Below are 23,540 nucleotides of genomic sequence, written 5' to 3'. Positions count from 1 at the left end.
GAGTGGTATGTACTCCAATTCCCACGCTCCCTACAGAGAGCCTCTATTTACAGGCCTGGAAGAAGGGGGTGGAATAACAATTTGAGGATGCATTGAACGTGCCTGGGTCATTATGTATGGTATAAAATAATCATAGCAGTCCTTCACTCAGATAAATTAGGAACTTGTGTGCTGCAAATTAAGCACATTAATAAAATATGACAATCGGAATGTAACCATTCAATTGAAAAATCCATCAAAAGCCCTGTCACCTGAGAGAAAGAAGGACTAGAAAGGAAAAAGAGAGATTGAAGAAGATTGCACAGAGCAGGAGGCTGGCAAGAAATTTTATGTCTGTACTGCTAGATCATTTTGTGGCCATCCATTATGATATATTATAATGGAATACATGCTAAAAATTAGTCAAAAAGAACTTTGCATATTTACCTAACAAGAAGTCTCTCACTTTTTGGACGAACTTCTTAGTGGTCTCTCTGTCAAGTTCAATGTGATTCTTAGCACTCTCCAGTTGCCCATTAAATTGTGAACCTTTCAACTTGCTGTCTTCTGCCATTTTTCTAATGCTTTCCAACTGGAAATATTAAAAACAGCATTGCTATTTTCTGGAGGTTATCTATCATTGCTTGACAAGTTGAGCTCTGACACAAAAATAATTTTTATCTGCACCTCAGCTGGAATCACTAAATGTGGCTTTGAAAAGTAGGAGGAGACCACGTTGGGGAACTCCAAAAGGTGCTATATCATAGCCTTCATCTGGCTTCAGAAAAAGCTTAAGTCAAGCATTTTTGTTTCCTCTCTGCATGACTGTTAAACCACCGCCCCTTCTGCCTTTAAAAGAAGGTGCCGAATGTTGGTTTTGCTGACAGTACAATCAGACTCAGTACAGAAAAGGCACATAATTACATGATTTCATTTGCCCTTTCACATTGGAATTGCTCTTAAAATATAAGAGGACACAAGTAATGCAGGCAGAGTTCAAGGTTTGTCTTGAAAGTTACATTTTACAATTAAATTAGTATTCTGGATAATTTAAATGAGCACTTCAGATTAATTATCACATTCCAACAGTATTTTGCTTTGCTTGGGGCTGTAAGGAGTTGCTCAGGTACTACCTTTCTGCAGCCTATGGAGAGAAGATATTCACTGTTTCCTCATTCAACAAGAAAAATGGTGATGTTTCTACTTGCAAAACATCTCTAAATGCTTTGCTCATATTAGCACAGAGCTGCCTGAGGCTTGTGAGCACTAGAGGCAGCCTGGTGATCACAACCTCGTTTTGCTGCTGCCCCTCTGTGTCCTGGGTCCCCAGCACGCGCTCACTGTGATGCAGAGCGTCTCCTGCATTTTAAAAACAGGAAATGGATGCCCAGGCACCCTGCAGGGACAGGACAAAGCTACAGCAGAATGACATTTCTGTTGGAAAATGTGTTTTGCCTGTAACTCTAATGCACATCACCTCTGACTTGTTAATAAGAACAAACTGTCTTTACTGCTGTTTTGGAATTGGAGCGTTTTGTTTCCTTGGCACAGGCTGCATTTGCCACACTTTGCTTGCATTACTTTTCATTGCTACTTGGCAGTACAGCTGACTACTCGATGCCCTTCTAAACACCACTGAGGGCAGAAAAGCCTTATCTTGAAAAAATTATTTAATAGCAAAGATAAGACTATTACGAAGTTGTATAAACAGAGCTTAATGCTATGCACAATAGTAATCCCACTGCAGTAAGTGTGGGCTGTACTCAGACTATGGACAAATGATGCTGTTTGAATCTTTCCCACTAAAAGTATAGACAATACTAGCTTGATGTCACCAACTTCCACAGGCACAGGGCATCATGATCTGTGAGATTTTAGCAGTTGTGAGGAAGAGGAACACATAGCTAGAGCCACAGTCTCTGGCTGGCATCTAATACTGCTGGTACTTAAGCACAATAGATGTACGATGTGGGGAAATGGTTCAGAACTCTATGTCCAAGGGACAGGTGAATTTTTGTAGATTTATGACCTCTCAAATCTCATCCTCCATCCATTTCACTGAATAAGTGCAGGTTTGAAATACAGCACCTGATTCTCAGGTTCTTGTAACTGAGTAGTCAAGTTATTTAGCAATGCAGCAGTCTCCTCAGCATTCCTGAAGGCATCAGTGGAGAGAGGAAGAACTCCACTGCAGTTTGGGCTCCCGCACTGCCTGGGTCTGTGCCTGTCCCAGCACAAAGCTCCCCTGCAGATCAACGTGAGACAGGGCTGGTCTCCTGTCACCCCACAGATCTGTAATAAGGAAGATACTTATGTCAGGATTCCTCTGTCTCCTGACTTAGACATCATACGAACATTTAACATTGGATGTGATTTTCCCAAAGATGGGTGTCATTGCCAGTTACAGGTACCCTTCCCCTGACCTGAAGATGGCAGCCCTTGGCTCAGAGCATCCTTGCAGGAGCCATTTGTGTGGCTCCATGTGTTGCACTAAGACCCTTACTTCACACTTCTAAAACAGCCAATGGCTTGTTTTAAAAGATCCAGATGAACTTTCACACAACATGGAACCATGTCTAGCCTTCCATTCTCAACAGATGTTGAGACTAAAGGCCTAGATGGAGGATCTCTTTCATATCTGTCAGGGCTGGCTGAATGTGCTATCAGGTGTTCATTGCCACCCCACAGAAGGACAGAAGTCCCTTCCTCTCCCATGGGTGGTGCAAAAGATATGTGAGCACTCACCATCCACTCCAGGGCAAAGTTGCCCTACTCAGTTTAAGTTACTGATGTAGAAGGTTGGGGGTTAATCTTTCTGAATTTACACTCTCTTGAGACTAGAGAGTGCTTAAACAGTTAGTTGTGCTAGGTCTGCCCTGGGAGCAATGGCTTCCAGAAGGGTGGTAGTGACCACAGCTGAGAAATGCAGCTGTTTCTGATGTGAAAGCACATCTGTGCCAGGGAACTGACATTTTCTAGATTAAAAAATGCACATATGCAAAACCTACTATCTGCATGGGGGGAGGGAAATTGTTTGGCTCCCATTCAAAATCTACAGCACTTACCTTTTCATTCAAATTTTGGATGTTGGACCTCCTGATCATTTTGAGCTGTTCCAGCACATTGCTTGCTTTCAAGGCCTGACGGCCCAACATAATGAGCACATAGTTCCTGGTGTACTCTGAGTATCTTACAATAGGGGTTGTCTCACTGGTCTTCTGTTCTGCCAGCAATGATACTTCAGAGTGTTTCCTAATGTTGCTGATGGCCTCTGTGGAAACACAAATAGGGTTTAGCACCATCTATATTGTTGTTGCATTTAATTCATGTATTTACTTGAATTCTGGACAAATTAGGAATGACAGGTGATTCAGTTTGTTGTCACTGGTGTTGGATTTGGGACACCAGGGGAGGGAGACAGGAGCTATCATTTCCTCAGTAAACTTCTAAATCCTTTACTCAGCCAGTTTCCAAAAAGGAATAGTTAATGATACTCATAAAACCTGCTGTAACAGATGCAAATACAATGGATCATGTGTCCTTCATCTGGGTCCAAGGTGTCTGAGAAGCCAGTAAAAGACACAAAAGTAGGAAGAAGATCCCATTAATACTACAAACTGCTGCTGATCTGCATTCATCAGTAGCTCACGCATTACTGCCATTTTTGGTTTGATAAAGCTCTTGGCATTTATGCTGTTTTGAAGTTTAAGCAGGAGAACTGTTTCTGCCATTTGTAAAACCAATGAAATTATCAGCTTTCTGACTGTGAATCAGGAAAGCATTTGTCCTGTCTGTTTGGCATAGCACCCAAAAGTTAAATGGTCTGCTGAACTGAGGCCAAAATTTAGATTACAATTGGGAATTTATGAGTTTTCTTTGGCTCTAGAAAATCTAATTTCGGTTTTGATGCCTTAACAAGAAAAAAACATTTCCATGGTAAGCTTGTAGGTCAGGCAAAAAAATACTTTCAGCGAGAGGCTTTCTTGTTTGCTTAGTCTAAACTTTCCCTTTAACAGATTCTCAATGATTAGAGAATATTACAGTTTTTTGCAGATTAATAGCCTAAGAAAAGGACTCAGGCCTTTTGCAAAACACGTAATTTAAAGCTCCTGATGTTAAGATTTCCCAGATTCCCCAAATACTCAAGCAGAAGTATGTGCAATGAGCCAGAACTGATGTGTCAGCAGTGTAAAAGCATTAGAGGTCATTGATTAACATCCCTCTTTGTACTGGTAACTGACTCAGTTACTAGTTGAAGTCAATGACAAGGCACTTGTTAAATCTTGCATGCTTTGAAATAGTCCTTGGCCTTGCTTTGATTGAAGCTGAACAATATTTAGTTATGGTGTGGAAACAGGGTTGTTTAATCTTGTAACTCTTGGAAAAAATGCAGAGTTTAAACTTAGCTCCTAATACAAAATACTGGCAAGAGGCTGCTATAAATCCGTATACAACAATAGTTATATATGTGCAATAGTTTCATCACAGGAATAATTTACAGTGGTTCAGCTCTCCATTAAGTGGCCCAAATGCATTTTTCATGCTTGGTTTGTGATGGAGCTATTGAGACTCCCAAGTTCCTTTATAGTAAACACAGTGTCTTGGCATAGGCTTGATTTACAGCCTAGGAAGCTGTAGTTGCTGCATTACCACACCACAGTGGCTGCAAGGCCAGGGGCCAAGGCTGAAAAGCTGTAATTTAATGAGATCTCAAACTGCAAACATTCTTTTAAAGAAACTTGTGTCTTGTTTTATTTTTTTTCCCCAGTGATTTTAATTCATTATTGGATATTGATGCTTCCAGGTCAGCTGTCTGAATGCATGCCTGTAAGGAAGTCTCATGAGTCTTGATCCTCTGCAAAGAGAGGTAGGTAGGAGCCTGTTCCCCATGTGTAGCTAAAGCACAACTGGAAATATGTCCCAGACTGTGTATGTAGCCATATCCTGCTCTACCTCAGCAAAAGGAGAGGAAAAAGCAGATGAAGCCATACATAGGATGTGCTGCTGTTCCTGAAATGAAGATGGCATGAGGGACCCAGGCTTTCTTTGGGATATCAGAGAAGCTGGTTATCTTGATGGAAAAGTTCTTTCTGTGCTGTTAGATGCTTGCGGGCAGAACCAATGAGTACTTGTGGCCCTTACCAGAAATTCAGCTTAAATTCAAGGTCTTCCTTTCCCCACACCCCCATGTGCTTTTTATAGGGCTGTTTATTCATCTCCTGAGGCCAAAAAACAAAGTGGGTTTGGAATGTGACCAGAGAGCACTATGGATACTTCAGCTGCACATCCACTGACCTCCGTGGGATTTACTGTTTCTTTGCTTTCCTGCCTTTCTCAGAGTTTTCACAAGGCTCAGTAGAATTGGGAAGCCTAGGAGAGTTGTGCTGATTGCTCACACAGGGACCTGAGTGGAAGAGTTGGCTCCAGGGGCACTGCCAAGTACAACATGGCAGGGGAGCCCTAAATCTTAATTAATCCCTCTTCCTTCTTCTTTTTTTTCCTTTTTTTAAAAAAATCTTTTCTAGGCCAATCTTCTCACCATAACAAAACACAGAGGAACTATAAATGGGAATGCATTGCCTGCAGCTTTGTATCTTCTCGGGGTCACAGCTTGGCCGTCATCTCTTTAGATAGTATACTGCTGACAGTCTGCTGCCACTGTGGATGATCTAGTGTCTGTTCAGGATCCCCAAGTGATATGTCTGTGTCATTCTCCAGACACCACTCTGTGTGACTTTGTCATTACTGCTGTTAGCCACTGATGGAGATTATACTTACCTCAAGCACAGACTGCAATTCCTTCAATGATTCCAAGGAACTCAGTTCTGACTTCACATTTTTTGATGACAGAGAGCTAGTTCCTTACCACATAAAGTCATGTATTTTCCCATGGGAGCGCTAAGAAGTTGCACTGTGACTCTCTGCTTTAATTAAACAAACCATTGCTGAACAACATTCTTTAAATATTGATAATATTGCTGTTCCACTGTATGATGTGTGAATCTATACTGTGAATCTGGGCGGCTTTTAAATCCTGATATAAACATCAGGATTCATGAGAACTCTGACTGATGTGACCCTGGCACATTTATCTGAAATCTAGGATGCTAGAAATCATGGCATTTCAAGATAAAAGGAAATTTGAACAGTCAGTATAAAATGTTGGTAGTGCATATTTGCATTTTCGTGCTAGTAAAGGAAGCTAAAGTCTAAGGACCTTTGATCTGTTGTAAAGTTCAATGGTGAGAAAAACATTCTGAAAACATTAATGGGAAAGGTTCAGCTATGTCAATTAGGTGCTGGCTGCCTTACCTTTGAGGTTCAAGTCATAAAAACTTTGATGCAGATGTATTTTCTGTTGTAGAAGTTCATAGACTAGGTTAGCTTCTTCCCCAATGTCTCCTATGCTCTTGTCAAAGTCAGGAAGCTCATGGAGTGTACTGTGAAGGGCATCCATTTGTGCAACTTCTTGTCTGAAAGGGAGATGGCAGTTATGCAGAAGTCAGAGTAGATTGCTCTTAAACTAGAACTGAGATACACAATATTTTAGAGGACAAGTGATAAATTTCCAAATGAGCAAAAATATTTACTTGTAATGGCTTATTTAGAAAACCTGTAGGATAAATGGGAAAACTCCAGCATTTAACTATATACATGTGGGGAACAGATAATATATGTAAGGATTATTCACATATCTATTGACAACAGTGATTTAGCAGTCCAGCTGATCAGAAGCAGGACTTGACGTGTAGAGATGGCTGGTAGAGCTTGGGGGAAAACTACTTTCTCAGGGTTTTTTTATCAGGAGCAGCCAAGCCCTTACTGAATGTAGCCCTGAAAGTCCTTGATGCCTGAGAGGGCCTCCAGTGAAAGAACAGGATGCCTCAAAATTCTTTCAGTTTCAGAAATGGCATCTTCAAAGGCTTTGAAGCGCAAGTCACAGCTGGGTGTTTGTCCTCCTTTATCTTCAAGATTTGCAGCAAACCTCATTAACCCTTGCACAGTATGAGCAAGTGCCATAATTTCAGTGTCCCACTGTTCAAAACAAAGATGGCACTGTTGGCAAGAGGGAAAGTCTTTATCAAAACCACGGCTGCACTGATTGCAGAACCGGCCAGTGACACCGGCACGGCAGCTACACGCGCCGGTGGCTTTGTCACACTTGGGCTGGCTGGTTCCCTCTGGGTTACACTCGCACACTGCAAGAAAGGGACAACAGGTTACATCCAGTTGTTCTTTTTCCACGGGATTAATGCATGCAAAAGGTACAATCATGCACTTCAAGACAATAAAAGCAAACTGGTGTTTGAGTTGGAGAAAAGTGGACTGCCTGGCTAAAGGCTCTTCTTCATCTTTAACATACATGGCCCCATTATAACCATAGAAGGAACAGTACAGATAAATAATATAAACACATTTGTTGGTGTCATACATACAAATATATGGAAGCCTGCTTCTCTACAGGTATGTCCTGTCTGCCCCATGAATATAAAAGGTAAATGTTTCTTTTAAGGCAGTTTCTAATCCCATTGTCCCCACTCAGTAATACTCACAAATGCATTGCGTCCGGGGATTGCCAAAGTAATTTTCCTCACATTCATCACAACTTCTTCCACTGTAACCTAGCTTACATGGACACTGGCCTGTAAGCTGTAAAGACAGGATTAAATAACTTCCTGCAGAGTCACCAAGGGCAAGTCCTGCCTGACCAACCTAGTAGCTTTCTACGATAGTATAACTACGTCAGTGGACAAAGGAAGACCAACAGATCTCATTTGTCTGGGCTTTTGTAAAGCCTTTGACACACCAGTGCACAACATCCTTCACTCTAAACTGGAGAGATATGGATTTGAGGGGTGGACTGTTCAGTGGATAAATTGGTTGGATCATTGCATACAAAGGGTAGTGGTAACAGCTTGATATCCAGATAGAGACAGGTGGCAAGTGGTGCCCCTCAAGAGTCTGTGCTGGGACCAGTGCTGTTCAATATCTTCATCAATGATACAGACAGTGAGATTGAGTGCACCCTCAGCAAGTTTGCAGATGACACCAAGCTGAGCGGTGTGGTTGATACAGCTGAAGGATGCAGTGCCATCCAGAGAGATCTGGACAGGCTGGAGAAGTGGCTTAAGGGGAATCTCATGAGGTTCAATAAGGCAAAGTGAAAGGTCCTGCACCTAGGTTGGGGTAATCCTTGGTATCAATACAGGCTGGGGGATGATGAAATAGGGAGCAGCCCTGCAGAAAAGGACCGGTGGTACTGGTGGTTGAGAAGCTGGACATGAGCCAACAATGCACACTTGTGGCTCAGAAGGCCAATCGCATGCTGGGCTGCATCAAGAGAAGTTTGGCCTGTAGATCAAGAGAGGTGATTCTGCCACTCTATTCTGCTCTGGGTTTCTTTATGTTCCTGTGACTTATGTCATATAGTGTATGGAAACTGCTGTTACACTGCTTGCACACAATCTTTGAACACCATGGTTTATACAGTACTGGCCCACCTTTCCCATCTTCCTCCTGAAGGTTGTGAAAACAAAATGGGCTTTGAGAGGTGGCTTTACTTTACTAGTATGAAAAATTTTTTATGCTCCATCTAAAGATGCTCTCTGAAAACTCATCCTCTGACTATGATGTGAGAGTGGATTATATTCCTTTGCAAAAGATATTAATTTCTTATTTTTGCTGGAGAAAAATACTCATCTTAACAATTCAGCTTTTAACTACATGATATATTATCTGTAACTTAAAAACTTGAGGGTATATTATGCCCTAGAAAGAATATTTTTTAATTTGGCTGTTAAATTAAACTGCAAGGATTTACAGCTCTGGTAACTGGTACAGTTCAGAAAAGCAGTAATAGGTTTAGTTAAAAGCTACATTTGCTAGGAAAAATAATAAACCCACTAAATAAATTGGAAGAGAAAGCATTTGTGAAAAATTATCAGTGAGAGCTTGGGATAAGCTCCTGGTGCTCTGAAGTCAATAGGAAAATTGCTTTTCAGTCCATGGGACCACCATTTCAACTCTATTCTGAAACGCTGTTTTATTTTTTCTACATTTAGCCCTAAAAAGTGCACAGTAATTAAAGATGAAGAAAGGTAATATAGCAGTCTGATAGATGAGCAAAGGCCAATGGCATCCTGGCATGCATCAAGAATAGTGTGGCCAGCAGGAGCAGGGAAGTTTGTGCCCCTGTACTCAGCACTGGTTAGGCCACACCTCAAGTACCATGTCCAGTTCTGAGCCCCTCAATTTAAGAAGGACATCGAGACACTTGAACGTGTCCAGAGAAGGGCAACAAGGCTGGGGAGAGGCCTCAAGCACAAGCCCTACGAGGAGAGGCTGAGGGAGCTTGGATTGTTTAGCCTGGACAAGAGGAGGCTCAGGGGTGACCTCATTGCTGTCTACAACTACCTGAAGGGTGGTTGTAGCCAGGAGGGGGTTGGTCTCTTCTCCCAGGCACCCAGCACCAGAACAAGAGGACACAGTCTCAAGCTGTGCCAGGGGAAGTTTAGGCTGGAGGTGAGGAGAAAGTTCTTCACTGAGAAAGTTGTTCGCCATTGGAATGGGCTGCCCAAGGAGGTGGTGGAGTCACCATCCCTGGAGGTGTTCAAGAGGGGATTGGACGTGGCACTTGGTGCCATGGGTTAGTCACAAGGTCTGTGGTGACAGGTTTGACTTGATGATCTTTGAGGTTTCTTCCAACCTTGGTGATTCTGTGATTCTGTAATGGCAACAGCTGCTACTTTATGAAAATAAACACTTAAAAAAATACTCCTAAGACTCTGGGACTCATGCCTGGACTTCTCTCATCCCTATATGTATACCTTCCTATGTGACATTTCTTCCAAAGTATTTCTTAGAATCACTTGACAAAAAAAATGCACAGGCTAAGAGAATTGCTTACAAGCGAACCTCATTGTCAGAACAATACATCTGATACAATGACTCAAAGTTATTGCACCAACTGCAAACTTCCAAAGATTTCTTGTTTTCAGGGAGCACAACAGAAAACTATCCTCATAAGAGGGCCCCACAATGCCATGCCAAAACACCACCACCTTGCTCCCCAGAAAACACAGTAATTTTCTTGCCTGGTTGCACTGGTTGCTAAGGGAGTTTTTTTCATCACAGTCACAGATTTGACATCCTTTTCCACTAGCTAGGTCCCAGTAGCCAGAGGCACACTGGTCACAGGTCATGCCCACCACATTGGGCAGGCAAGGGCAAGCTCCTGTGGCTGGGTCACACAGACAGGCTGCTTCTCCCCCTGGACACATAGCTGGGTGAACACCTGCTGGGTTGCACATGCACCCTGGAAAAAGAAGGAAAATTACTACAGTAGATGATAACATAGACAGGTGATGGACAATCAGAGCTGTACATAAGGCTCATGCTGTAGGATTACTTCGGTAATCTTGAACGTGTTTTTATCTCATACAGTTTACCTATCTTTCTATAATAGCTTAGAAATATTGCTTTGATCAAATTTACTGGGAATGCTCAGTACTTTTAATACCAGCACAAAAATGAAGGTGTATTAGAATAAAATGTCAAGAGGTTAAAGAGAAGCTTATGTACAGTGGGCAGTGGTAAACACCAATAAGCCAAATAAGATAAGAGCCAAAAGTTCTTGCTCAACCACTTCTAACACATCTTCCAAGAATGAACAAAGAATGGGCTTGAAACTGTATTATAGAGATTCCCAGAAAAAGAATGTCTTGAAAATACCTACAACTGTCTGGCCTGTAGAAATCAATCCCATTTGTGAAAATAGTCTTTGGGAAACACTGGAAAGAAACTCATGACTTAATTTTGATTACACTCATGCCTTTCCGTTAGAGGTGCTGAATGCCCTCATGGAGTCTATTAAACTGTATGAACAACATCATTCTGACCACTTAATGAAAACAACTGGTAAGGCAGAGAGCTCAGCAAGGGATCATCTGGTTAACTGAGTATTGCTCAGTTGGCATCAGCCAGCACCATGGATAAAAATATTTTATTCCTTTACTTTTATTCCTTCCCGAATGGTCTGAATGCACATTTATTTTCCTAAGAGAGAGTACTGATTTAATTTCACAAATGAGTATTTTCTAGGAGTGATATGTAGTATGAGATTCAGTGAGATTTGGATGACAAAGTATGTAATAGATGCCATACTAACAATTATTTGTATCACTGGTTCAAAATATATTTGGTCTTCTCATATTTTGCTCCATTCATCTGCTTTAGTTTTACTGTCCCTCCACTAACCTCTCCCAGAAGCCTAATTTCTTTAAATTTTTTATTTTTCTTTTTAGTAATAGGCAGTTGCAGTGCTGTTGCTTACTTACTGTGACAGTTTTGAAGGAGGGCTGAGCCAAAGTACCCTGGTTTGCAGAACTGGCAATTTGCTCCGTGGGTGTTGTGTATGCACTTGGTGCATTCCCCGGTGACCCTGTTACAGGACTCTGGGTCTGTCACATCAATGTTGTTATTGCAGGGACATGGAGCACATTCAAGCTTGGGGCTACTTGGATTTTTGTAGAACCCACTAGGACATTCATCACACTGATTTCCTGTCAGAGATGAAGGTAAAAATATTTGCTGGCTGATGGGAATTCAAGTGAAATATGTAACTTCCAGTAATATTGTTAAAAGATTCAGACTGCCTGTTCAAAGCACACTTCCAATGGAAAATACTCACCCATTTGAGACTGTTGCACTTTAATCCTGTGATCAGTTTAAATTATACCTCCCACACTAAAGTCTGATGGAAATGCACTCTGTTCATCCCAAACTCTTTTCACCAAGGAAGTCCTTTCATTAGGAGTAAACAGGTACCCCTCACAAAACACCTCCAAACATCTTTTTCCAGCAAAGTCCTTTCAATGGCAGTAGTGAGGGCTGGCTCTATTTGCAGGATTTCCCTGGGAGCCTTCACAGTGACAGCAGCATGAGAAGGTGGGAGTGCCATTTCCTGGAACAACCCAGAGTCTGGCAGATCTACCCTCCTTTCTGCAACCCAGTGGAGGATCCCCAGGAAACCAGATGAGCTCTGGGACACTCTCTCCTTGTTCGCCAGCATTGCAATTACTTCTGCACACTATCTTAATGACTGCCCTGATCAAGGTGCCACCTCTCTTCATTTTGGACATCTTTCTGGGCAGCGTGATGTTGCTGGACCTCATCCACTGACTTATGCTCAACCAAGGACACTGCTTCTTTGCCATGGTTCTTGGGAACAGAAATTTTCAGTCTCCAAGGTAGTGAGTTCTGCACCGCAGAGGTGACCAACAGCCTTGATGGGAAGGAGCAGGAGGAAGAAAATCCAAAACTGAGGAGTGCAGAGGTTTGTGAGGATACAAGTCCCCTGCATGAGTACAAACAAGGATCATTTTGGCCAACTACTCAAGGAAAACTGCTATTGACTTATAAAGGAACCTGGCCTAAGTAAAGATGACAGGATTGGTTTTGGTTTTGGCACTGTTTCTCAGCAGGGTTTACTTCCATCACTGGAGAACTTTCTAATGCTCATGGGTAGGGAAATATCTTCAGTGTTCCCTGTAGAAATTCAGGCTAAGTCAACAGGATCTTAGGGAGGAAGGCATGAGAATGGAAACCTCATTTCTAAATTTACCATTTCAGTGGAGAAGCAGTTGATTTGGGGCATAATGTCAAAGAAAGATTCCTCTATATGATAAAATTATTTTCTCTGATTAGGAAACCTTATCAGCTCTTTTTGATGCCCTATTTATTCCAATTTGGGCTTCCAATGATTGTTTTTCAGAGGTGATGAGCAACTGCAGTTTTCCCTACCTCTCCCCAACAGGTAAATGTACTGCTTCTGGAAAAAGGAGGTTTCTAGAGCATGTCATTATATTAATGAATGGCATCATTCTTTCTATGTAGGTGAATCCCTTTTCCAAACACTAATTGCACAATTCCCACTCCTCTCGATCAGGATATCCCCACCTTATTTCAGTAAATTTGAGTGTTATCTATTTTATTACTGTCATTTCTGAACAGAGGATGGGCAGAAGATGGTAATTTTTCTCTCATGTATTCATTTTAATAATAACAAAAAATATTTCCTATTTTGCTTCATACCTGAATATCCCTTGAGACAATTGCAGACTAACTGTGCAGACTGTGAGTCCTGGTAACAGGAATGTGCAAAATAGCTATTGCTTGTAGGTGCCCCAGGGCACATGCATGGGCGGCAATGTTCTCCATTCAGAGGGTTTCCATAATAGCCATCCATGCACCTGTCAAAGCAATCAACCAAAGCAGCAGAATTTGTCAAGAGCTCCTTTCAGTCCCTGAAGGTGCATCAATTTATATGTCTGTATAACTGATTTAACATTCCAGGTCATTGTAATGCTATCCCTGTTAGCTAGTACAGAATATACCAAACTGTTGTAAACCAGAAAATCAGAGTTGCAGTCCCAAAATCTGGGGCAAAAAGGAAAAAAACCCACATATGCTTTCTTTTCAAGGAATATTTCTGAAGACTTTCACCTACTCTGGAACAATTTTAATCTAAATGTTAACATATACATATGATATCACACGTAGCTAAAAGCTGCCATGCAAAAATGTTCTGTATTCAACTATCAACACATATATTCATCTGTTTCCATACACACATAGAAAAAGTGGTTGTCATGACAGTAGAAAGTCCTGGCACAGAGGAAAAAAGAAACAATTCAGTCAGAGAATATTGCATCTTTTAGACACAGCATATATATTGAAATCAGCCATGTTCTGTCTGACATGTTCTGCAGACCCAGGGTGACAGCTGTTTTGAGGTAGTGGTAGCTGTTCTGTTATCCAGACAGCCGGGGAACTTTAAGGACTCACCCACCTCCACCACCCTGCTTTCCATCCCTGCCTCTGTGTTCCAGCCCCACATGGCACTGAAGTTGCAGCTATGCAGCAGGTCCTGAAGCATCCCCAGTCTTTGATCTGCTTTAACATGGCAAATGGAAACTTAATTCTTTATACGGATGCAAGCCAGGCTAAAAGTCTTGACTATCTTCACCCTGGGGTCAGGGGCTCCTGCAGAGGCACAGGGCAGCAAGTATTTCTGTATCCCATTTTTAATCTATTTGCCACCTACAAGCACAATAGCCAAAGGTTCTGTTGTCCTAAAGCACTGCAAGGAAAGATCAATAGGTTTCATAGGGAAATCCTCTTAAAAGTCAATGACAAGGTCCAATGACAAACTAAAATAAACAGCTAGCAAATTAAATTCTGATGTCTGTATTGAGCTGTGATATTGCTGCCAGTGTATAGAATAAAAAGGAGGAGCATTATTTTTAACAGAGCTGGAAAACATGTGAAAGTTCATTTGATATGAACCAGTAAACAGGGCATGTTTATTTAAGCTCCTCAGAGATAATTGCAGGTATTAAAATGCTTCTTGGCAATTTAAAAGCCAGCATGAATAAGCCTATATTATGCAGTGTTTCACATGTCCCCAAGCACATGGTGCCATGGCAACCAAATCTTCAGTGCCTTATTGCAGGGATCATGCTGCAATGCTGTGTGCATGCATTACACTCACCTTCCCACATGCATTTGCCACACAAATAGGTACTTGCTATTTCGCAGCTAGGCTCAGTTTAATCCTGGTTTTCGGTATGTTTCCTGTTAAGGTCATGGATGCATTCATGGGGATGTAGGTGGCCATCAGCTACACGTTTCAGAGAGCTTTTCATCACTGCTCATCAACTTACCTTTCACAGTGGCTTCCAGTGGTAAACCCATGGCAGTTCAGGCACCCTCCAGTCACTGGATCACAAAGCTCTGCATAGCCATTGCACAGGCAAGGACGGCAGTGGGGAAATCCAAAGTACCCAGCCAGACATTGGTTGCAGTGCTGACCGCCCACCTTCCAGCGGCAGGAGCACTGCCCTGTCACCTGGTCACACAGGGTGCTCAGTGAGCCTTGGGGGTGGCACTCGCATGCTAGAAAACACCAAAGGCAAAGCTGTCCCCTGAACATATGTATATTCCCACCAAACCTCCTCATCACTGACACTGCTCCAAGGCAGTGCATGCAATGGGGATGGAAAATCTGCTATTTGAGGAAATATTTTATACATGCTTCACATATAATCATGAATTTAAAGCCTTAAAGAAGTGGGGCATGCATGAAGAGACAGATACTGATACTGGGTAATGGCACTGGTGCTGGCCAAGTACTCACCATAGCAGCCATGGAAGCCAAAGCCATAGCTGCCTGCAGAACAAGTGTCACAGCAGCGTCCCACAACATTAGCTTTGCACTGACACTGGCCCCCCAGTTTACTGCAGCTGGTGTTCAGTGACCCCTGGGGATTGCACTTACATGCTTCCAAAGGGAAAGAAAATCAAAACAGGTTCAGTTATAAAGGAGTGTGACTTGTGAACTTGTGGGTTTTACACTTAAAATTAGGAAGGAAAGAGTTAGATTGTTCTTATAAGGAGTTCACTGACCACCGATGATTATTTGATGGTGATGGTGTGTCAGACACCTGCTCAAGTCTTAGCATTAGAGCTTTTACATTCAGGGTACAGCATTCAGCACATATTTTGGGCAGGACAGCAGCTGGCATAGCCAAATGTAGAGATACCTTGAAGTCTAGAAGGGTTGTATATAAAGCTAGAACTAGCTGCATCACTGGACATAACCTGCAAGCAGCCTCTGCTTATGTACTGTTTGCTGCTTTCTGGACACCTTGTGAAGCAAAGCTGATTTGATAACTCAGAGAGGATATTTGTTCAGGATGCTTAGATGCCAGCACTAGAAAGCCAAAGTGCCATGTTTCACTGGGAGAATCCCCTTGCTGTGGGACTCAGGCTAATGGGGAGTCAGCACAGCCCAAACTTGCGGGCTCACCTTTACCTCTCTCACTAAATGTGAGTGAAGTATAGGTCCTTCTAAAAATCGTCCAAATCAAGCAGATTCTAGGTTGCATTCCTGTTCGTTGGAGGCAAGGTTTCCTGAAAGGAGCTGGTCATCTAAGTTGTCCAGAAAGGTGCCTCCAATTACTGGAAGTGCAGAATAGCTTCATTTCTCTGGGCCCAACACCAGGGAAGTCTCCTGAGACATGAAACCTAGCTTGCCCTTTCCATAGTGGGACCAGGAGACTGCCTAGGGCTTCAAACTCCACCTGCCATTGTCCTTATGCTGGAGCAACCACTGAGCTTTTCTTGGTGCATCTCTTCCGGCACATCAGCTTGTGTGCCATCATGTCTGAAGTCCTACCAAGGCATCTGACTGACCTGCAGCATTCTGTGAGAGGGCTTAAAAATTCCTGTCTTTTTACAGCATCCAGAGTACTATGGAAGTTACTGACCATCTAGTGAAGCTGCATTTGATTGAATGCTCTTCAGAAAACACACAATCACGGCTGCTGCATGAAGCTTATCAGGTGAGATGAACTTTAAGAGCCATGCCACCAAAAGGCGTTTGCAGTGTGCTCAGAGTTAAACAGGACATATATCATATGTCCATTACATGCTGCATGCTCATCAGCTTCACTTACTAACTCCACCAATGGAAAACCAGTAACTGTCCGAAAGAGCTGCTTGAGCAGGTTGCTCCTTACCAACAGCACCATTGTGAATACGGGCTGACATGCTCGCTATGAGCCGTGCACATACTTCAGGCAGGATGTGAGGTCCAACTTCAGATGCAATTTCAATACAGTGATACTTCTGGTACTCATCTAAATCCTTTTCACTGCACAAGTTCTCCACGGAGCTGATTCTGGGAATAAGTCCAAGCTTTGGAATTAAGAGGGAAAAGAAAATATTTTTGCTTAGATGTACTGAAACCCAGAATTTCCCACATTCTCTTACTGTGCTGCACATTGCAAAGACAGAGGCCTGGAACACTGTGTTTTCCAGTCTGCCATTGTGCTGCTCAGTCATCCAAATTTACATTTATTCTGAAGGTCTAGACACTCCCCAAGTTCTTCATATAAAAGTGACTGTGTATAACAAGTCAGATTATAATACAATCTCAGATATACACTCAGAACGGGTTTTGCTTCTAAGAGGTGCTGTGTTGATGACTCCAAAAGCAGTATTTGGCCAAAAGTTTTACTTGTATAACTAAGATAAACAAAAATCAGGTTAAGGTTCTACGTCCAAGCATGGACAGCCTTTGTCAAGTATAGTTTTACAGAATTAATTAGAGGAATGGACTTAAAAATATTTTTCTCAAGAGAAAGGCCCAAAACTAACATCCAGTTCCTGCCTTGGTGGGAATAGTTTTTTAATGAAATGCAGACAAATTACAGAGACTTAAAAAAAACCCACCAAAACCTAAGTGAAGAAGAACTTCATGATTTTATATCCTTAACCACAGCATCTTGTCAGCATATGTGGAGTGTGTTCATAGTAAATGAGCAACAGATATGGAAACACACTCTATTATACTCTAGTATGACTTTAAGAGCTATTGTGCATTAAAATTAAAAGAGATACAATAGATCCAATTCTGTCTTTCTGTATAAAAACATGCAAACGCAGTGCCAACAGAAGTAAGCAGAAGCACACTTTGCTGAATTTCTGTTGAAACACACTATAAATTATTTGAAAATATTTTTAATAAGCCGGTATAAAAAACAAAATCACACTGGTATAAATACACCCTCAAGGGAATTGTGACAGAACTACTCACTGAATCAATCAAGATGAACAATTCTGCCACTGGGTCAGAGGCTGAGGGCTGAGAGAAATACACATCCACAGAATATTCTGTTCCTGGCTCCAGGCAGACTGGAGTTTGAAGAAATGCAATCCTGTTCAGCAGAAATAAAGCATAGTTATAGCCAGGAGTTGGGACAAGGCAAATTTACTGGATACTGTGAGCTCTCCCTGCCCTCTGTGCCTGCACCCTAATGCCTGCAGCCCCAAGTAAGTCCTGCTACTGCAGGGAGCACACCTGACCCTACTGCTTGCAGTCTTTAGGAAAGCTGAACCACTTCTGCCTGGATAGTTCACCGAGTACAGTTTAAACCTGGTGATATTAAGACGAAAATGGCAAGTTTTACTACTTCAAGCACAGGAGTTTGCACCTCTCTTCATATTTGTCCTTTCCTGCCCCTCTTTGACCAGGACTTTGGTCACTTCCTCTTAGCTCCTCTCTATTCTTTACATAGGCCCAAGCTGAAAAGCTGGTTTTGAAAGTAGGCTGAAACAGTGAATCTAAGTCAGTATTTCCTTCCTATACTGAAATAGCTGCAGCTGGGTCTTTGCCAAAGCAGCAGCTAATCCCAGCAGGATCTGAGACTGCTACCCTGGCTTGGGCAAACCATTGCCACACTGAGTAATGGAGCACCAGACTGCTCCTTAGAACCTATGGTGTGACAACAACAGGAAAGGCCACATGTGTTTGTAATATTCCCACTTCCCACACTTTAATTGCTTTGCAGTGCTTCAGTAAAAGATCTGCACACAGAAAATGTACAGACAAAAAGACAAGAACAGTCAGACCTCTTTGTAGCTGGAAGAGGCAACACATGTGGCTCCTGTGAAGGGCGTTTGTTATGGCAGCGTGGACTTGACAAAATACCAGCAGGCTGGACAGCAACACTTGCTAACCAGTCTTCCAATGACTGTAAACAAAGAAAAAACATACAGTAATTTTTCACGTCTGAAAATCCCGCTTTCTCTTTGCCAGGGTTAGTGAAAGCCATCTCAAGTGACAAAATAGATTTTCTCTTTGTCCTTTAAGGACCATAAAAATAATGTTATTTGTGAAAAACACAATGTATTTGCAATGGCCAATGGAAGAGCAAAGACAGAAATGAGACCTTAGCTGGGGCAAATGGAAACAGCTTTGCCAAAGCCATTGGAACTGTTTCCTTAGAACAGTGTTGTCCTGGAGATATCCTTATTATCTGCCTCCTCTCACATCCAATAAGAAATAAAAAACATGAAGACTTTGTGACAAAAGTCATTAAAATTCAACTGTTTAATCTAACCCTTAGAAGGAAAAAGCTACCCAACCAGCCCACTGCAAAACTGTTCTCGTGTTTTAGGCCATGGGGAGTTTTATTTGCCTCAGAATGACAGTAAGAGAACAGAATACAGCAGAAAGGAGGATCTCTACTGGTAGGATTGTCCCAGGGAGCTGCAAAGTGAAAGAGCGGCTCAGTACAAATACTGGTAACCATAAAACACTTGCCTGTGTTTCTGAAGACATGGGTGCAGACTTGGGTTTAACCAGATTTGGGTTAACAGATTTCTCTAGACATGTCTTCATGACTGAAAAATTTTGTTCAGGAAAAAAAAAAGTATTTTGGCTGTTTTCCTACAATTTTTATATATCTCAGAGCCAGCTGGAGCAACTGGGAAGCTGGATGCCTGCAAAAGCCCTGGATAAATATCTACTCAGATCACTCCTGCCTGTGCACATTTTCCTTCACAGAAAACCCCAGCTAGAAATGCAAGATGATCATCTAAAAGGAAGTGTGTTTTGCACATGTCTGCTTTGTGAACAAGTGTCCAGTCCAAGCAGAGATACCAAAAGAGGAACTCCAGAAGATGAAATCTTGGCTGATGCTCATACTGATTTTTCAGACTTGAGTGGGAAGGGTTAAGGGGATCAGTGGAAGGCATGTTACTTGGTCGATAAAATGAAAAGCAAACAGTTTTCATTTTAAATACAGACTGGGACAAGCTGCTGCATCCTATTACTGACAAAATGGACCCTGCATTGATCACAATATCACAAGACACACAAGACATCACAAGTACCTGAGGTTCATAACGAATCATGATATCAAAGTCCATAGCAAAAGGAATGTTGTTGATGGCAAACCTCAGCCCAGCTCCACTGGGAACTCGGGCAAAGCCAGGTCCTGTCCATGTGACAAGTCGACTAGGGCCTGGCTGCCTGAAAACCACTGTCACAGCTGAGTCCTGCCCAAATTGCATAGCACCCTGCAAAAACACATTGACATTTTCAACAACACACAAATTACAAAAATACAAACTCAGAAAAAACACAAAAAAAATATTTTTGCCATGTTGTTTGCTCATCTGGCCATCAGTCAGCCTTATGTTCTGACCAAGCTTCAGATCAGCAATCTAAGAATTCTCCCAAGTGTAGGATTGCAGAATCACAGAATGGCAGGTGTTAGAAGGGACCTCCGGAGACCATCTAGTCCAACCACCTTGCTACATAGGTTCACCTAGAGCAGATTGCCCAGGAACACATCCACAACAGCAATGAAAAGGACTAGAATGATGCATACCACAATGCATACCATATTTGGCATCTCCAAGCATTCATATTGCAAACCTTAAACAGATTAAGCTTGATTTCATATATGGCTGGACTTTTCATTAAGACATGGATAAATAAATATCAATACTTGCAATGACAAGGCAGACAGCATTTACATGCAGTATGTTAATGTCCTGGTAAACTTGTTGAGAATGTAAAGTGTTGGAAATGTCTTGCAAGCAAAACAACAACAGAGCTCTTCTAAACAATTAATTGAACCTGAGTCTACAATGGCACTGGAGAGAGCACAGCAAACTTGTCAGTATGAATTACAAAATATCCAGGCCAACTGTGTATCCAAAAAATTAATTTCATTTGTGTTAGGACTGTAATGTCCAACACTATGAATCCCATGTGCTCAGACATTTAATTGTCCCCTGTTTGGAAATAAAATGTTAGATCAGGAACCAATTTACCTGTTCCAGTCCATATTTTCTTACACTTCGTTTCTTGCTCCTGTTTAACACAATCTTTCCATTTTCAATCACAAATTCATAACCTTGGTTCTGGAAGTAGATGTCACACCTTGGAAGAGTGCTTGGCTTAACCTGTGAAATGATGAGAAAGCAGCAGCACTATCTCAGCAATTATGAAGGGTAGATAAGCAGATAAATAAAAATCTGCATTCTTAAAAAAAGCTCTGTCCTCAGCTGGGTGAAAATCTAAACTATGGTGCAATAGCTGCCCAAACCCTATTTCCTCACTCCCTTAAAATTAGCTTGCACTTCCTCTCATAAGCTATGTCCACATCTGTTTTCCATTTAATTATTGGACATCAGGATGATCACTGGTTGTGATTATAGTTCAATATTTGCAGATATGACATGCAAATAAACATTTTTAAATTGTTCCTTCTCTTGCTTCTGGACAATACATCAGAGAAGAAATGTTAGAAGAAAGGCAGAAGAAGGGATGCATTCCAGACTTGTACTCTGCATGGGGAACAACTACCATCATCAGGGGGAAAAATTATTTTTTCTAAAAATATTACAGATGAATGTTGAATTCTTGAGGAAATTGGGCTGCAATGGGTGCCATTATATAAGGCAGCAGGAAAGGGTCCAGTGGAGTGGAGAGGAATTTGATTTTTCCACTGTTGGAGATTCCCAGAAATATCACAGTTTGTGAAAACTATTGGCAACTCAAATGCTTTCCTCTAATTTAAATAATTACCTTAATTTCTCTGAATCATGCTAGACCTGCCCACACTTGAGAAGCAGCACGGACAGCTTTGCAGGTCACACCATGCTGTTGCAGCTGTCCCTTGGCAACAGCCAGTTACAGGATAGTAACATCCATGAAGAACAAGGATGATTGGAGGATAGTCAAGGGACTAGCTTTGTATCTGATTGCTGTCCTCAGCTGCTGTGCCACCTTGCATGGATCCTTTTTCACTATGACACTTAAAAAGTCAAATACATACCAAGGGTGCAGAGCCAGAAAGGATCTTTGCATGCTCAGCTTCATAAATATAATAATCCAGAGGTAAAAAGAAATACCCCGCAGCTGGCTCATTACATTGGCGGCTCATAATGTTGGGAAGACACTTGCACTGACCATCCTTTGGTGAGCACCTAGGGTAAGTTGGTGAAGGGAGAATGTAAGTAAGGCATGTCTGGGTTCTCAGAGCATGAGAGCAGCTCAGATCCACTCCTGTTTTAGACCTGCTTTGTTTCTTCCACTGTCAGGTTATGTTCCCTATTAAACTTCTTCCTATCCCCCACCACCGCAGTTGCTGATGCTGAATTTATTCAATGCTTTTTCATCCCTTAGGAGACATTACATGCTTTGTCTTTCTCTGTCCATTCCAAACCTGAATGTTTCCTGAGCATCCATTATTACCTATTCCCATATCAATTTCTTCTATTTCTGTATCTACTATTGTATCTATCACTATGCTGAAGCATCTATCACCTGCAATTTTGGAGGCATGACATGAGATCAGAAGGACCTTTGATTTGATACAATATGGTAGCTGTCATACACTGTGACCGTTTGACACTGTGCCTTTAAGAAAGGGGCACACTGGCTAAATGTTTATAAAATATTTTGGTATTCTAAACGAATTTCATTGGTAGAATTGTGGGAGGAGAGATTGGACCCAGGGGAGCTGGGAACTTTCTCTCAGTCTTCCTTCCTTCGCTGTCCCTTTCGGCTGGATCTGCTTCTGGGCTTCTTGCCAAGAGATAAGAACTAACTCACTCCCTGTAACAGGCCTGTCCGCTTCTTCCCCTGTCCTGCTAACCATCCTCGTCTCTTCTTCTACCTCTTTGGGGGAGAAGGGAGGTAGGGGGTGAAGGGGGGCACAGGGGGAAGCCCCCTCTGTGGGGGGTCTGGTTTCTGGTTGAGTTCATTTGCTGTATATTCCTGTATATATTGTAAAATACCTGTGTTTGTTGTGTTACATATAATCTGTTTCCTTGTAAAATATAATCTCATTTCTCCGACTGGGTTTAGCCGTGGTCTCTTTCTCAGTGGGGGAGGGAAAGCAGAGCCTTTCCTTTCAAACCACCACACTCTTTTTTTTTGGCGCCCAACATGGGGCCTGGTAATTAAGTAATTAAGTTGATTTATTGCTTGTCTCGGCCGGAGAAACGAAATGAAGGTGCTCTGGGTTTTAGAACGTTTATTCTTCTCGGTCTGTGGCATGTTGGTCTACCGGTACTGCATCGGATTGATGTTAGACCAGATAGGTACACTTACATACATACACTTACACTGTTATTTAGCAAATCAGATGGTTACTAGCTTTGGTTAACCTGCTCACAAGGACTATGTGCTCCTATGTCTGAAGTCTAATAGCAATAGAGAAGACCTTCAACCAACAGACTTTTGGAGTTCAACTGAGATGAAGCCTTCTAAACCTATGTATTTTGAATAACAGCCAGTACGTTAGAAAAAAAATAAACTATTTCTATCTTTTAATGTATATGTAGGAAGCCAAGTTACAAATGCCACCTCTAACTTACTTCCAATTTCTTTTAATATTAGGGCCTCTGGTTTTCTCAAGTTGTGTGGTTTATATTTTTTATTAAATCTTGTCTCAATCTGCTTCAAAGCAGGCTTCAAAGGCAATACATTTCTAAGCTTCCAAGCTGACTTTACACTGTTTGTGTATGATGATATTATGTCTACAGCCTATTGTCCCAATTGTACTGTGACTCTATTAACCTAATCAGAAAATCTAGTGTAAGAGTTTATAAAAATTAAAGCAAAGAAAGAACTGGAAGAACCCTCAAGATAGAATAGAATAGAATAAACCAGGTTGGAAGAGACCTTCAAGATCATC

The 23,540-nt window shown here is 41.9% G+C and overlaps 1 protein-coding gene across 1 annotated transcript in view; it reads right to left on the bottom strand.

Moving 5' to 3' along the window:
- The window catches only part of LAMB4 (laminin subunit beta 4), a 45,275-nt gene that overhangs the window by 5,400 nt on the left and 16,335 nt on the right, over positions 1-23,540 (bottom strand). Inside the window, exons 13-29 of the mRNA XM_054178258.1 lie at positions 21,675-21,825; positions 20,668-20,799; positions 19,720-19,905; positions 18,454-18,575; positions 17,639-17,759; positions 16,560-16,737; positions 15,176-15,319; positions 14,703-14,934; positions 13,072-13,229; positions 11,316-11,540; positions 10,074-10,294; positions 7,533-7,629; positions 6,803-7,178; positions 6,292-6,452; positions 3,045-3,250; positions 2,068-2,271; positions 427-571 (exon numbers count right to left, since the gene is read on the bottom strand). Coding sequence (XP_054034233.1) covers positions 427-571; positions 2,068-2,271; positions 3,045-3,250; positions 6,292-6,452; positions 6,803-7,178; positions 7,533-7,629; positions 10,074-10,294; positions 11,316-11,540; positions 13,072-13,229; positions 14,703-14,934; positions 15,176-15,319; positions 16,560-16,737; positions 17,639-17,759; positions 18,454-18,575; positions 19,720-19,905; positions 20,668-20,799; positions 21,675-21,825 — 3,059 coding nt within the window. The remainder of the gene's footprint in view (positions 1-426; positions 572-2,067; positions 2,272-3,044; positions 3,251-6,291; positions 6,453-6,802; positions 7,179-7,532; positions 7,630-10,073; positions 10,295-11,315; positions 11,541-13,071; positions 13,230-14,702; positions 14,935-15,175; positions 15,320-16,559; positions 16,738-17,638; positions 17,760-18,453; positions 18,576-19,719; positions 19,906-20,667; positions 20,800-21,674; positions 21,826-23,540) is intronic.

Source organism: Dryobates pubescens, chromosome Z (genome assembly GCF_014839835.1).
Source record: "Dryobates pubescens isolate bDryPub1 chromosome Z, bDryPub1.pri, whole genome shotgun sequence".
Classification (NCBI taxonomy): Eukaryota; Metazoa; Chordata; class Aves; order Piciformes; family Picidae; genus Dryobates; species Dryobates pubescens.
This window is presented reverse-complemented; position numbering and strand designations above follow the sequence as displayed.